Source organism: Camelus bactrianus, chromosome 21, assembly GCF_048773025.1.
Source record: "Camelus bactrianus isolate YW-2024 breed Bactrian camel chromosome 21, ASM4877302v1, whole genome shotgun sequence".
Classification (NCBI taxonomy): Eukaryota; Metazoa; Chordata; class Mammalia; order Artiodactyla; family Camelidae; genus Camelus; species Camelus bactrianus.
This window is the reverse complement of record NC_133559.1, coordinates 1,324,859-1,338,821: the sequence shown is the minus strand read 5'-3', so window position 1 is coordinate 1,338,821 and position 13,963 is coordinate 1,324,859. Positions and strand designations below refer to the sequence as shown.

The 13,963-nt window shown below is 60.3% G+C and overlaps 1 protein-coding gene across 7 annotated transcripts in view; it reads left to right on the top strand.

Annotated features, from left to right (window-relative positions):
* Nucleotides 1-13,963, top strand: part of BANP (BTG3 associated nuclear protein) — a 74,939-nt gene that overhangs the window by 37,968 nt on the left and 23,008 nt on the right. For 5 of the 7 annotated variants that reach the window (XM_074349273.1, XM_074349272.1, XM_074349271.1 and 2 more), the window contains exons 5-7: nt 1,571-1,687; nt 2,904-3,076; nt 10,438-10,677. In XM_074349273.1, coding sequence (XP_074205374.1) covers nt 1,571-1,687; nt 2,904-3,076; nt 10,438-10,677 — 530 coding nt within the window. The remainder of the gene's footprint in view (nt 1-1,570; nt 1,688-2,903; nt 3,077-10,437; nt 10,678-13,963) is intronic. The other 2 variants (XM_074349275.1, XM_074349274.1) reach the window with 1 other exon arrangement.

Here is a 13,963-nt window from a genome sequence, read left to right as displayed (position 1 = left end):
GGACGTGAGTGGGCCGTCTGTCTGCTGTGCGAAGCGGGCTGGAGGGAGCGGTCGCCGGCCGAGCCGTGGCGCCCTCACCCCAGGCCGGCCTGGGTTTGGCCCGAGGCCCGTGTCCGCGCAACACTGCTCCTCCGTGTGGTCCGAGTGAGGGAAACGGGCTTTGGGGGTGGGGGGCAGACACACTGACTGGGGCTGCTCTCAGGGCGAGCGTCTTTGGGGAGCAGTGCCTCTGGGAGCTGAGTTGCCGAGAGCACTGCACGGTCAGGACCCCAGGGAGCCTGGGGCGCTCCCAGGCCTACCCGCGCTCCAGCATGACCGTCCTGACCCGGGTCTCAGGCTGTTGCTTCCTTGATCGTCAGGGAAAGGATCTTTAGGAAAAAAGGGTGGATTTAGTCAAACAGCTTTGCCCGCTGGCGGCTTGAGTATGTTTTAATCCGTTCCCTGCGGACCTGTCAGGCCCATGTGTGCTGATGTCTGTGGTGGCCCCACTGACGGGTGTGTGGGGCCTGGGAGACACTGGCGCCCACGGGACACTTGTTCGGCCACCTGTTTCGATATGTGGAAAGCTGGAGCCGTTGTGTGCAGCCTGGCTGTGGGCTCGGTACCAAGTCAGAGGTCGCCTGGGGGGCCTGTGCTGGCTCACGTGTGGGTGGGGCGACAGGACAGCATCCCTGAGGGCGGGGCACCTTGGGGTGGCCCACGCGCGGCTGATCATGCTTTTGTTTTAGGAGACACCTCGGGTCCTGCGATTCACTTGAGCATGAAACAGTGCGGTTGGAGCCTCCGATTTGTGGGGGGGCATTCACAGCCATGTGGCTGTGAGGGGGGCTTGCTTCTCCCGTGTGCTCTGGGGGACGGGAGGTCAGCCGCCGAGTTGTTTTTGGAGAGTGAAGTCGAGGAGTGACATCCTTCGCAGGTGACACTGCTCTGCACCACAGCCTCCACCGTGGGGCCCCCTCTCCAGGCCCCTGTGGCTGGGAGGCAACCAGGGGAAGTGTCCACGACCGTGTGCCCGTCTGCGTGTGCAAATGTGCGTCTTCACTTAGAGGAGCCCGTCCGGGCGCAGTGCTGTAGCGTCGTGTCCTGCAAAGCTGAGTCCCCTCCCTTTGGCTGTGGTCCCGCCGCAGTCCCTCCTTAGTCCCGCCCGCCCCTTCCTGTGTGCAGCACTGGCATCCTGGACCGGTACCGACGAGTACCTTGGTCACGAAGACCTAGATTTCAAATCGGAATTCGCTGGGATGGAGTCAGTGAAAGCATCAAGCTGCTTTTCATGCAAACGTGCTGTTTCAGAAACCTTACTAACTGCACGGTAGCAGCTTGTGGCGTCTCCACCTCTTCTCTGTAACGGTGTGAATGTTCCTGACTCAGCTTTGCCGAGAGCACCAGCCACGTGGCAGGGCACCGTCTCCATGTGGGAAGCCCCTTCTCCGGGTCGTGACGCCCGTGTCCTGCTGGGGCCACTCCCCCGGACCAGGGCGCCAGGGCTGACTGTCGATTACTCTGATGTGCTGGGACAATGAATGCTGCTGTGTTAAGGTCTTCTTTTTTCTGTGATTCTTTTGTTCCCTAGCGTCGTCCCCCAGACCACAGTAATTCTCAACAGTGACCGGCAGAGCGCCATTGTAGCCAAGACGGAAGACCCCCTGGGCAGCAGGGCGCCGGAGCCCCTGGAAAATATCCTTAGCAAGTCAGTAGCACGCCACCACCCCCCACCGCCACTGCCGCCGCCGGGGCCCCTCAGGGGCGGGGCGGCGGCCCAGGCACCCCTGTCGTTGGCCCGCGGTTCCCCGTGGTCGGGGGGCTGCGCTGGATGGGGCAGGGCCCAGGGGTCCCTGCTCGCACGTGCTGTGGGGAGGCGCTGTGTTCTCACCACGGTCCGTGGACCTCGTCCTCTCACCCCCGTCCCATCTGTCTGTCTGTCTGTCTGTCCGGAGCACGTCAGGTCAGCGGACGCCCTCCCTGGTTGGCGCAGTGACGGAGGCGTTCTGAGGTGGTGCTTTTTTCTCACTCCCTTTTCTTTGGAGATGTTTGGGACGTGACCTCGGTCAGAAATGGGCGTGCTGGGAGCACACGGTCGCCCCTCATGTGACGGCGGGCCCGCTGCTCGAGGTTCCTGGGGGAGGAAAGGTGGCAGAGGGGCTGGTCCGCGGGGGGCCGGGTCCCCCAGGTGTGGCCTGGCCTCAGCGCTCTGACCGCGGGGACGGGGGCACCGCTGCTTCCCCTCCCTCGGTGTGCAGCCGCCTCTTGCAGAGAAGTCGAGGGGTTCATCGGGAAGGCAGGGGGTGCGTCTCCACACCATTCTTTTTTGGGGCACTTCGGGGAGCTGGCTGGTGGTCTGTTTTTCTGCAGTCTCTCACTGCTCTGTGTCAGGTCCCTCGTGGTGGTGAGATAGCCCCAGGAGATTCTCGACTGGCTTTTTAAACCCACTTCAGTGGTTTTTGTCAGTGGGACTCGGGGGCGATACCTACACTTTCACGGGCTGAGTCATTCCTGGGCCGTCTCCCGGACGGCGGGGAGGGGGGCGCTGTCGGAGCCCCTGGGCACGCTTTCTGCAGACGCGGCCCGGAACACCGCTCTGACTCACACGGGAGCGCTTTGTAGGGTCACCTCTGTGATCGGAAGGCAGCATTCGAGACTTGAGTCACAGCGAGTTGTCATTTCACTTCTTCTGTGGTAGACACAGTTTTCCTAAATGCCTCAAATTTCACAGTTTCTTTGAACGCTAGGCTGCCTCCTGCTGTCCAAGGCCATTAGTCTGGCAGAGGGAGCCGTGAGGGAGGACGCGTGGCCCAGGCGTGGGCAGCGGGGCTCTGAGAGACACGGGAGCGCAGGGGCAGGGCGCGCTGGTCCCCGCCTGTGGTTGCCCCGCACTCACGACACTGGTGTTTCTGTTTCCCGCTCAGCGCGGTTCCTGGCCGTCGGCAGAACACCATCGTGGTCAAGGTGCCGGGTCAGGAGGATGGCCATGAGGACGGGGAGAGCGGGTCCGAGGCCAGCGACTCCGTGTCCAACTGCGGACAGTCTGGAAGCCAGAGCATCGGCAACAACGTCACCCTCATCACCCTGAACTCGGAAGGTGCGCCCGCCTGCCGCCCGGCTCCCCCCTCCCTCTGCGTGAGCGATAACAGGCGTGCGGTTGGCCCCGCATGACGCGGGCGTCCGCGGTGCGGGCCCGCCACTCGTGGCTTTGTGCGGTGGACACCTGGAGCTCTGTGACCCGCACACAGGGCGTGAGTGCGGGGCTGCGGCTGGGGAGGGAAGGCTGAAAGTTAGAGGCGGGTTTTCTACGCGCGGAGGGTGAGTGCCCAACACCCACGTCGTTCAGGGCCAACTGCAATTTTCTTTTCTGCTTTTTAGAAAAGTCACACATGTTTATTGTTTTTAAAAGGTGCTAAGGTATAAAAATGAAGAAAGTGGAAATATTGCGGAAGATAGTGTGTCTAAAGATCTCTGTGAATCTTTTGGGCTTTTTCTGTGTGTAACGTACACACGTTACACTTAAGACTTTATAACTTGCTTTTCCCCACTGCACAGTCGAAGTCCCCCCGCTGCTCAGAGCTACAGAGTCGTTCCACGCGGTGCCGCCGTCACTTACTGAGCCGCGTCCTGGAGGCTAGTGTCCAATGATGGGTGCTTGTAGGTCTCCAGCCCGCGGGCGGCTCGCTGCTCGGACCCAGGCCCCGGCCCCGGCCCCGGCCCGTGTGAGGAGGGCGGGCCTGCACATCCAGGTGGAGCCCCCGCGGGCCGCGCCGCCCCCGCCGGCCGCGGTGCAGAGGGGACGTCCTCCCTCCTGCCGGGTCTGGGGTCCACTGTTGTTGGGCCTGGGTCCAAGTGGGTGTGCCCTTCAGCACAGCTGCGTTGGGCTTCCGAGGGCCGGTGACTGTGCGAGGGAGGCGAGGACAGACGAGGTAGCGGCACATTGCCGAGTCTACAGCTTGTGATTCGTCAGCTGGGAGGAACTGGGGAGGTGTTTCTGCTTCTGTGTCTGAGTCGTTGATTTTCCCCAAAAACACGATAGAGATTTTTCTGTGGAACAAAGATTTCCCTTTGAGGAAGACTGGGTACCGTGTCTGAGACGCTGAAAACTGTCTTCCCCAGAGTGTCGTCCAGTCCTGGCGGAAGCTGCTGGGACTGAGCTGGCAGAGCAGGGCGCACAGGAAAAGCGAATCGGGCAACTTTTAAAAAAGGATTGAGATCTAATTTACTTACCATGAAATTGACCGTTTTAAAGCGTTCACGCTGGTGGGCTCCAGGACAGACGCCAAGTGGGCAGCCCCACCCCCGAGAGCTCCGGGCGGTCATTCCCAGCGCCCTGCGCCCGGCCTGGCCGCCGCTGCCCTGCGTTCCCACCCGCCCCCGCTGTGGCCGGGCGACGTCCGTCACGTGGCTGGGGCGCATTTTGCTCATCTGCTCCCCCGTCGACGGACGCTTGGTTGCTTCCGCTTTGGGGCTGTTAGCCAAGTGCTGCTGCGAATGTTCGGGTGGAGGTCTCCCTGGGCTGACGCGCTCATTCCCTTGGGCTGGTGCCTGGGGTGGAGTGGCTGGGTCGGGGCGGCGAGGCTTTGGACGCACTGAATTTGAGGAGAAGAGGGAAGCTCCTGACTTCACCCAGGTGGGTGGTGAATGAAAGGCACACTTGCTTCAGTTGCAGAGGAAGCGAACTGTCTTTACTCCTTTTCCAGGTGGATTTTGGGTAAATATTCATGTAGGTGTGACTGCCTACTTCAGGCCTAATTTATTTGGTTTAAACTGCATCCAGCTATGAAACATAACATTGGATAATTTGGGCAGATTCTGGGGTTATCATGAAAAGAAAAAAATTTCACCTTTTAAGTTTATGTTTCTTAATGTGACATGAGTAATGTAAACTGTATTTCCGTGGGGGACACTGCAGAGTGACCCTCATGTGAATGTATGAAAAGTCCAGTTTCGAGCTTGTGAGTATTGATATCTGTAGGGAAAAACACGGATTTTTGTGTGTCTGCGTTTGCTGACACCGTTTTTGGGAGCATCGCCCCCGCAGTTCTGACGTCATGAGCACGTTGGGCGGAGGACCTCAGCTGGCATGGAGGTTTGTAAGGTGGCGCAGAGACAGGGGTATCTCTGAGCAACTGCCGTGCGTGTGAATGTGGGGGAAGAGCTTATCTGTGGACCCTGTTGTGTGGAGCTGAGGCGGCTGCAGCTGGGAGACTTAGGAGCGCGCTGAGAATCGGATCAGCTGTTTCATGCTGCGTCCTCCCTGGACCAGACAGCCTGCTCCGCCAGGGAGTCGCCGAGGACGCGTGGCCGCTGCAGGTCCTGCGCGTGGCCGCGGGTGCAGCCCCCACCCCCCCGAGAAGCACCCAGGGCTGCACTGGATGGGTATTCTCAGCCCCTACAAGTGCCTCCCTGCCTGACCCCGGAGAACCGCGGGTTGTCAGAACGCTCACTTCCTAGGGGTTCCCGCTGCTGTGCGCGGGCTCTGTGGCAGACGTGGGGGCACCCACTGCCCTGCAGAGGTGCTGGGTGGTGGCGCCCCCGTGTTCTAGTCAGGCTCCGGCTGTCACGGCACGAACTCAGAGCAGTGCTGGCTGGTGGCCATGGCTTTCTCTCCCTGGGCGGTTTGGTCTGAGTTCCCCGCCTTTGGTAAGTCCGGCGAGTGCCAGTGTGTGCAGGACGATTGCTCAGAGATGAAGCTGGCTGAGGCAGGGAAACAGTAGCCATAGTGGACCCAAAATAGCGTCTGTTGCTTAGTGAAGGGATTTGGTTAGCTTCTTAATAAAGGGCTTAAATTCCTGCTGCTATGCATTTGGTAATTCTTACAAAACTTGACAAGTCCTCCATATCAGACGTTTGGTGCTTACTTCCGATGAGAAGGATTGTGTTTGGATTCTAGTTGGAACATTGTCAGGCGTCAGCCTGGCGAGGGCTGCACAGTCCCCGTCAGTGACGTGCTTCGCGTGCACGTGTCTGGGGTGTGCTCGGCGAGGGATGTGCAGGCAAGTCTGGGAGAAGCAGTGGTTTGGCAGAGGCGGTTGGGCACAGCAGGGAAGCTTGGGCGCGGTCTCCGGGATGCTGGTGCTGCTGTGGGCTACAAAGGGAGGTCACCCCAAATTGCTGGCTTCTCAGAACAGCAGCTGTGCATGCGCAGAGAGGGAAATTTAGCCAAAAACATCTCTTGAGAATTTATTCACGTAACTTATTTTTCATAAAACTTCTCTTTACATAAATTGTGTGTTCGGTAACATTAAAATGCATTTTATTGGCGATCATCAATTGGCTGCTAATGAGAGTAGGGTCGAGAAAGAGGCCTAGCGTGAGCATGTCCACGGGTCTCTGTGTGTGACCACGCGGTGACCACGCGGCGAATAGTCATTTATCCCCTATCAGAGAAGAAGGGCCGCCCTCACCGGGTTTCGGAACGGCAGCGTGTGACCCCGAGGGACACCGGCTATGCCCAGGGTCCCGCTCCTCATGTCAGAGGACTGAGGGGTCCTCACACACTTGCTGTCGTCACGGTTGAGCTCATGGTGACAGGCCCCTCTCAGTAGCACAACAACAGATCCTTCACGGGTCTCGCCTAGCGCTCTCACCGTCTGCCGGCTGGAGGAGATCCTGATGAGCAGCCGTAGGCAGGTCACGCCCTGGCTCCGGCAGCACCCTGAGCACTGGGGTGCGTGCGGTCGTGCAGCCCCAGAGGGCCCCGACGCCGACCTCAGCCTTCCCATCCCTGCCTGGAACCGTTCCTCCCAATTTACGCAGCGTGTTGCTTGTGAAATTCGTAAACAGTTTGGGCAGCCATGACAAAAGCCAGATGAAAACCCAGCCCGACACCAGCCGAGGAGCACGAGGCGTCCCCTGAAGGCTCCTGAAGGCTCCCTGGAGGTGGCGGTAGCTCGAGGAGCGGCCCGATGCGTCACACGCCTCATCTCGTGCGTTGACGCGGGCCCCGCGCATCGGGCAGCCCCGAAGACTGTGAGCTTCGAAGGGTCATCTTTCCACTTGTTCACCTTCCACAAAACAAATATTTGTGTTCTCAACTGTTTTCATGGTGAGGAAGTTCAGGTTACTGCTGCAGGTTTTCATTGAATAGGTATTTCAGAAGCGCCAGTTAATTTAATTCAAGATTTAAGTGATTGAAACAGAAAGCCAGTTTATTTCTCTTACAATCCAACTGGTAGTTTTAAAATAAAGCTGCTAGAATCTTTCTATTGTTTCAGATGCCAAAAATGGACCAAACTTTTTTTAGTAAAATAAATATATCCTTTCTGAATTGTCAAAAGGCAGATTTCTCAAATATTTATGTGGGCAGGTGCTCCGTCTTGTGTTGCTTTTAGAAGATGTGACTCCTTGTCAGTGGTGAGAAGCTGGGGTTCAGGCAGGACTCTGGCGTCGGTTCAGGGCAGGGGTGTGCTGAGACGGTGACCCTGCAGCCCGGGCCCCTGCCCCCTGGGGCACCCCTGTTCTCCTGTCAGAGGTTTTCCCCCTTGTGTTGGTCAGATTGCCGCTGCGTTTCTGGTCCCCCAGCTCGGCCTTCTTACCTGAGAGATTGACAGCACTGAAGGGAAGTTAGGTGGTAAGTAGGTTAAGCCTTCCAAAATTTTGAGGTGTTTGAAATAAAGTTTCTGGGTAATTCCCTGTGTTACCAGAGATACTTAAGCCATTATTCCTGGGGTGATAGGAGGGCAAATAAAGCTAATTTAGGCTGATTGACTTTGAGGGTAGCGGGGGTACTAGAGGAGTCTTGAGTGACACCCTTCATCCTCCAGAAGGTTCTGGTAATGTTTCTGGAGGCCCATCTGCCAGCTCTAGGGCCCGCTTTTGTCCGTGGTCACGTGTCACCGTGTCAGCAGGGAGCCCGGCCTTCCCATGCCAGCAAGGCTGGGTGAGGAAACAGCCCTTGGGGGCCCGTGGGAGCCGCGCCAGCCCCGGGCCCTCCTGGTTCCCGTTTCCCTCGCTTACATTGGCCAGAACCTCCTCGCTGAGCCACGGCTGCCCTTTCCCTGTTCTTGTCCGCAGCACTGCTCACAGACGCCCACCTGTGAGCAGCGAGGAGTTTCTGATTAACCAGTCGTAATGATGATTACTTTTTACACCAAAAAATGAAGCTTCCCTTTCATTTGTAAATTTTTTCATTCATTTAACGTGGTGTGTGGTGTCTTGCCTTCACAGGAACTAAGTTTAATAGGTGAAGTCACCTTTTCATTCCTTCCTCTTGAATCAGTTTGAAAGTGTCTGCCTTTAGGCATCTGTCTCCTGCCTCCGTGTCAGGGGGACTTTGGGGCGTGGGCTTGGTGCCCCTGGGACCGGGAAGCTCTCCAGGGCTGGCGCTCGGCAGGAGGACAGCCCTCCCTCTGCAGCAGGGCCAAGTCCGGGGTGTGGACAGGCCGGGGGCTCCTCGCACAGGGCCGCTTGCTGGGGGGCTTGCGGTACTAGTGCCCCCGACTGTGTTCTGGGGCAGGGTGGGCCCTGATGGCGGTGCGCAGCCCGGCTTTGGTGGAAGGAGATTCCTTCCAGGGTGGGAAGGGGCGGGTGTGTGTGGGGAGCCCGGCAGGAAGCTGGTCCTCAGGTGCAGCTGGTGATGGGGTTCACGGGAGCCATCCTCCCTCCTCGACTGAGTGGCCGCCCTGCCGCGCTCGCGCCTGGGCGCAGCGTCACCCTGCTGAGGTGCAGACATGCTGTTTGGAGGACGACACTGACCTCTTGTCCAGTGTTTGGTTCGCTTTAAAAATATCATCTAAACAGGGGAGCTGGCTACACGGGGTTCACGTTGCTTGTTCTTGAGAAAAGCCGCGGGGGTCTTTGGCAGCGTAGGTGGTTAGGTTGGGAGCCGACGGCCTCTGTCCTGCGCCGGCCCAGGAGTGGTGTCAGTGGGCTGGGCACGGGGCAGCGCCCACCCTCTGGATGCAAGCCTTCTCCCCCCCCCCACCCCGTGCCCACCTTCCTCAGCCGTTCCTCCCTCTGCTTGCTTCTGTTTGGCCGCCGCAGGTGCAGGGTGGTCCTTCCGCTCTGTGTGGTGTGATTCTAGGTTCACAGAGGAGTTAGATCCTGAGCGTTAGACCCAGTGCCAGGCATTTGTAGATAAATTAGTCGACACCCTAGAAGGTGGAGCCTGTTTGAAATTCCAGCTGTGACCTCGGGATGGTGCCTCTCGAAGCCCTTCCCCGTCCACACTGAGCTCGTGTGAGCTTCTGTTTTTCCGCCTTCAGGTAAGTGAGCAGTAGGTGGCTGGGGCTCAGAAAGACACGCGAGTCCGAGCGTAGGCTCGGAGCACCGGCCCTTCCCTCCACGCCGTCCATGTTCCTGAGAAGTGATCCTACTTACTCGCCTCTTACTCTGAGTTCCAAAAGTCAAATCTGTGATTTGTTTTCTGTCCTTCGCTAAAGCCAGGAGGCCCGGCCCCACCCGCCCTCCCGGTGGTGACGTGGTCGCCCTCCTGGGGCTGCCGAGCCTCGCCTGACATTCGAGGAAATCGTGTGATTCAGGAGCCTGGCTGGGAGAGGCCACCCTCGAGAGGCAGGGTGTGCAAGTCACAGACAGGCCGGCCCTGGGCTTTCTGCTCTGCTCCAGGCCTTTGGCGAAGCCAGGCAGGGCTGGCTGCCTTCGTGGGGCCTCTTCTGTGCTTGGAGGCCAGAATGTAAATACCGGGACGTTTCAAAACAAATCTCATGAGAAGTCTTGAAACAGTGATGCCTGTGGTTGGCACAGGACTTACAGGCCGAGGAGACACAGCAGGAAGCCGCTGTCCCCCTTAGAGGATTTAACCCTCCCCCGACCATGCCCACCCCCGACGTCCTGTTTTCAGGGCCGTCCCTCACACCTTAACTTGCTTCCACATCAGGGTCGGAAGGGATCGTCTGGAAGGCGGCCGAGTTTCCAGGCCGAGTCGAGAGTTCTCTCGATTTGTGATCACAAGTGGAGTTTCCTTCTGCCTGAGGTTGAGGCCCTTTTAAATGGATGTTTGACAACATTAAGCCCTTTCACACACTTGGTCAGTCCTGCAGTGCCCAGGAGGCTGCTACACAGGCATTCTGGTTGGGACGCCGGCCCGCTGGGTGAGGGTGGAGCTGGAAGCCGAGAGCCTGCTGTGTGCTGCCCGCAACTTCCCTCTTCCCGGAGGGAGCTGGAGAGGGGCTGGTGGGCTCGCAGGTGGCTCTGGGAGACAGCTGGGGGTCCTGTCCCCTGCCTCTCCCCCGGGGGGAGGGAGCACTTGCCACCTCGCCGCCCTCTCCTCTCCCCATCGGTCAGCGTCCTGCCTGCCTGTCCCGTGTTGGCCTGGGCCTCGCTGATGTAGGGAGGGAAAGCGGGGTCTTCCCTCTTGGGGGCGCAGAGCCCTGGGCGGCTGTGTTTTCTCCCCTTGAAAAGTCCAAGCCGCGGGTCCCCAGAGGGCCCCCCGAGTGCCTTTGTGTGGCGCTGGCACTCGGCAGTGGGGCTCACCCGGGACCCTCCCTCTTTCAGAGGACTACCCCAATGGCACGTGGCTGGGGGACGAGAACAACCCCGAGATGCGGGTGCGCTGCGCCATCATCCCGTCCGACATGCTGCACATCAGCACCAACTGCCGCACGGCCGAGAAGATGGCGCTCACGCTGCTGGACTATCTCTTCCACCGCGAGGTGCAGGCCGTCTCCAACCTCTCGGGCCAGGGCAAGCACGGCAAAAAGCAGCTCGACCCCCTCACCATCTACGGCATCCGGTGTAAGTGTGCCGTGGGAGGCCCGGGGGGGGGGGCTGCGGGCGGAGGGCGCCGGCCGCAGGACTGGCCACAGAGCCCGGGACGAGCTTCTGGACGGAGCATTTCCTTCGGTAAACGCTGCCCAGTGCCCTACCCGTGGGGGAGACGCCGCCGAGCGGGGCCTCCCGGACCCGGGCTGCCCCTGTCCTGGGGCCGCTCCCGAGGGCTGCACGGGGCAGGGCCGGAGCCTTCCCGGCCTCCCCTGCCCGTGGCCCTCTCCAGGGCTTCCCAGGGACGTGCAGGGCGCCGCCTGCTTCATCCCTTCCTGAGGCGGCGGGGTTCTGAGCCAACTCGCTGGTGGTGGTGGGCGATCTCGTAGTCCCGACCTTCATCCCCGGTGGGGCTGTGAGGGTGGGCGGTACACGCTGTGTCGTCTTGATGACACTTGGCGGGACCAGGGGCACCCATGCTCTCCCAGCAGCATGTGCTGGCCTGGCCTCACCCAGGGCTCGTTGACCGTCCAGCCTGCCTGACCGGGAGGGCTTTCAACGCGGCTTCAAATAAAAACGTGAAAGGAGGCTTGTGCCTATGAGACGCGAGGCTTCCCACAGGAGGTTAGGCTGTCACGTCTGAAGCCCTGGCTCCGGGGACCAGCCACAGCTGGCGTGACGTTTAAGTCTCGCTTAGCAACATGGAGAGAAAGTGAACTACCCAGAGCTCACCGTCTCGTGGTGGAGAAGGGGTGTCATCCTGCCACCGAGCACCTTGTCCCCCCCACAGGGCTCTCTGACGCTGAGCTGTGGGCCTCGGTCACGGGCGCTGAGTGAGAGGGGTTGGCTTTTGGAAGCGTGTACGGAAGGACAGAGATGCAGTTCCCGTGTCTGTTTACACGGCGGTGCGGGCAGCTGGGTGGTCTTGGCGGCAGGCTGTCCTGACAGCTCCTGAGCAGAGGGGCCTGGGCCTGCTCCCAGCAGGCGCCTCGTCACCCTGGTCCCCCGGCTCTCGGCCGTGGGCGTCCTGACCCCCGTGTGTGTCATGGAGCCTGAGAATAATGGAGTAGCTGACATCAGCCTCGGGGCGGGGGGTGGAACAGCTCGAGGGGAAGAGGAGCCCGGGTGGGCTAACTTCCCCGGCTGAGCTCTCACGCCTTAGGCTTTGTGGGTCTAAGGGCCTCTGTTGTGAAGTCCCGGCTCTGGAAGCAGCAGAGGCACCGGTGCCGGGGGAGGTGCAGTGCGGGCAGAGCAGGCAGGCCCCTCTTGTTGGGGAGTCGGCCCCCGCCCGGCTCCCCTCCCCCGGGGGACGGGTGGCCTAGGGATGAGGGTCCTGCCTGGTGTCGCTCCTCAGGGGCTCTTGCCCGGTGCCGGTGGGGCACTGGGCTCCATCCCTGCTGCCCTTCCCTCGCGTGTTCCCGGGTGACTCAGAGTCCTGGGGCTGCCGTCACTGAGCACTGCCATTGGTTCCCCCCCTCACAGTCTGGGGCCCCGAATCTGAGACCCAGGTGTTGGCAGGGCCGCACTCCCTCCCGGGGGCTGGGGTGAGTCTCCCTTGCCTCTTCCAGGCAGCCCAGGGGAGTCCACCCTGCCCCCCGCCCCCCGCCGCGCGTGCCTGTGTGTGCCAGCTGTCCTCTCCCTGTGAGGAGGCCAGTCACACTCCCACGGGGCCTCAGCTCAGCTGAGTCACTCACGTATGCAAAGACCGTGTTTCCCAGGGAGGTCACATCCTGAGGTCCTGAGATGGACATGAACTTGGGGGGACACTTCGGAGTATCCAGGGCCTGGGCCCTTTAGAGCGGTGTGTTCAAGAGCTGTGCCTCCCACAGCCCCTCCGGGCCCTGCCCCTGTCTTTGGGGGGTCGAGGCACCAGTTTGGAGAGCTGGGGGAAGTCGCGGTCAGTGTGGAGGGAGGGCACCGTGAGAAATGGGGGGGGCCCACCGGTCACCTTGGAAGGGCCTAATGGCGACCCCTGGGTTCTTCTCCCCATGCTCCGGGTATGACACCCCTCCAGTGGGCTCCCCTGTGTGGGGACGGGCCAGCCTGGCCCTGAGGCCAGGGGCGCTGACGTGTGGTGCGTGGAGCGGCCAGGGCCATGCTGGCCCCCTCCCCCAGGAGCACGCCCTGGGTTGCCCCTCACTCGGGGGTGTTTTCCCAATCAAGCCGAGACTGTCACTTTAAGGAATGCTTCCCTTTCCCTTGTCCTGGAGGTCATGTTAGCAGTGGCCTGTTTTCCATTCCTTTGTGGCAGATAAGCCCCATGCCACCCACCGAGGACTGAGGTTACAAGCTCGCTGCCTGCGTTTTGACTGGCCTTCTCCCACAGTGCGTCTCAGCCCCTCCGAGGGCCTCGTTGGAGAGCTGGGATCTGGCTTTAGGATGGAACCACCAGTGTCAGGGGTGGGCATTCTGGAGAGGGGAAGGCCATCGGCAGAGATGGGACCCCTCTCAGATATTTGCGGGGGGGTGGGGCGGGCAGCGCTCCAGGGAAGTAACTGGGAGCAGGCTCGGGCGGCTGCCTTTCTCGGGGGGGGGGGGCGCGGGGCTTGCCCTCCCCAGGCCTCTGAGAGGCCCCAGTGGCTTGTCTGTGGCCGAGGTGAACTCTAGCTCCCCAGGGCCTGCGTGCGAGGCAGCCATGGTGGGGGCCCTGCTGTGGGAAGGCGAGCGAGCGACCCACCCCTCCTCCCCGGGCCCGAGCGGCCCCAGGCCGTGCCGGGCGCCCTCTGTTGTTGGGCAGAGGGAGGCACTCCCAGGGTTGGTGTGGCCCCTTCTCGGTGCGGGTGGGCGGCCTGAGTTTAAGGCTGGTTCTCACTCCTGACTGGTAATTCGGCTGGGAAGATAATGACATTCTTACTTTGTGAGGTTCTCTTAGGAGCATCAAGTGACTTGAGATAAGATGCCTCAAAAAGTGTGAAATACCAGTGAATTCAGAGTAATCTCATCTCTCACTGTAAGCGCTTCCCTCCTCCATTCACTTCGCTGAGGTTGCCCGGAACTGTCAGAAAAGATGGAGAGTGCATTTGAGAGGCCAGAGCAAACACCGGCTCTGGCCCGCGGTGCCTGCCCACAGGGTTTCCGACGCAGAGCGGGCCCGCCGTGGCCTCCCAGCCCCACGGCTCTTTCGGGGGAGGGGGACGTGGGTGCTGCTGATTCTTGAGTCAGTTTTTCTTGGCATCCATCGCGAGGGTATCTGCCATCCAGTTGGAGTCTTGAGTTGCTGCTGGAAGGAGCTATGTAATAAAATGTCTTAGAAGAATTTAAAAATGGGTAATGTAGAACTACACGAATGTATGTTTCTTCTTCGAAGGCCGTAAGCCAG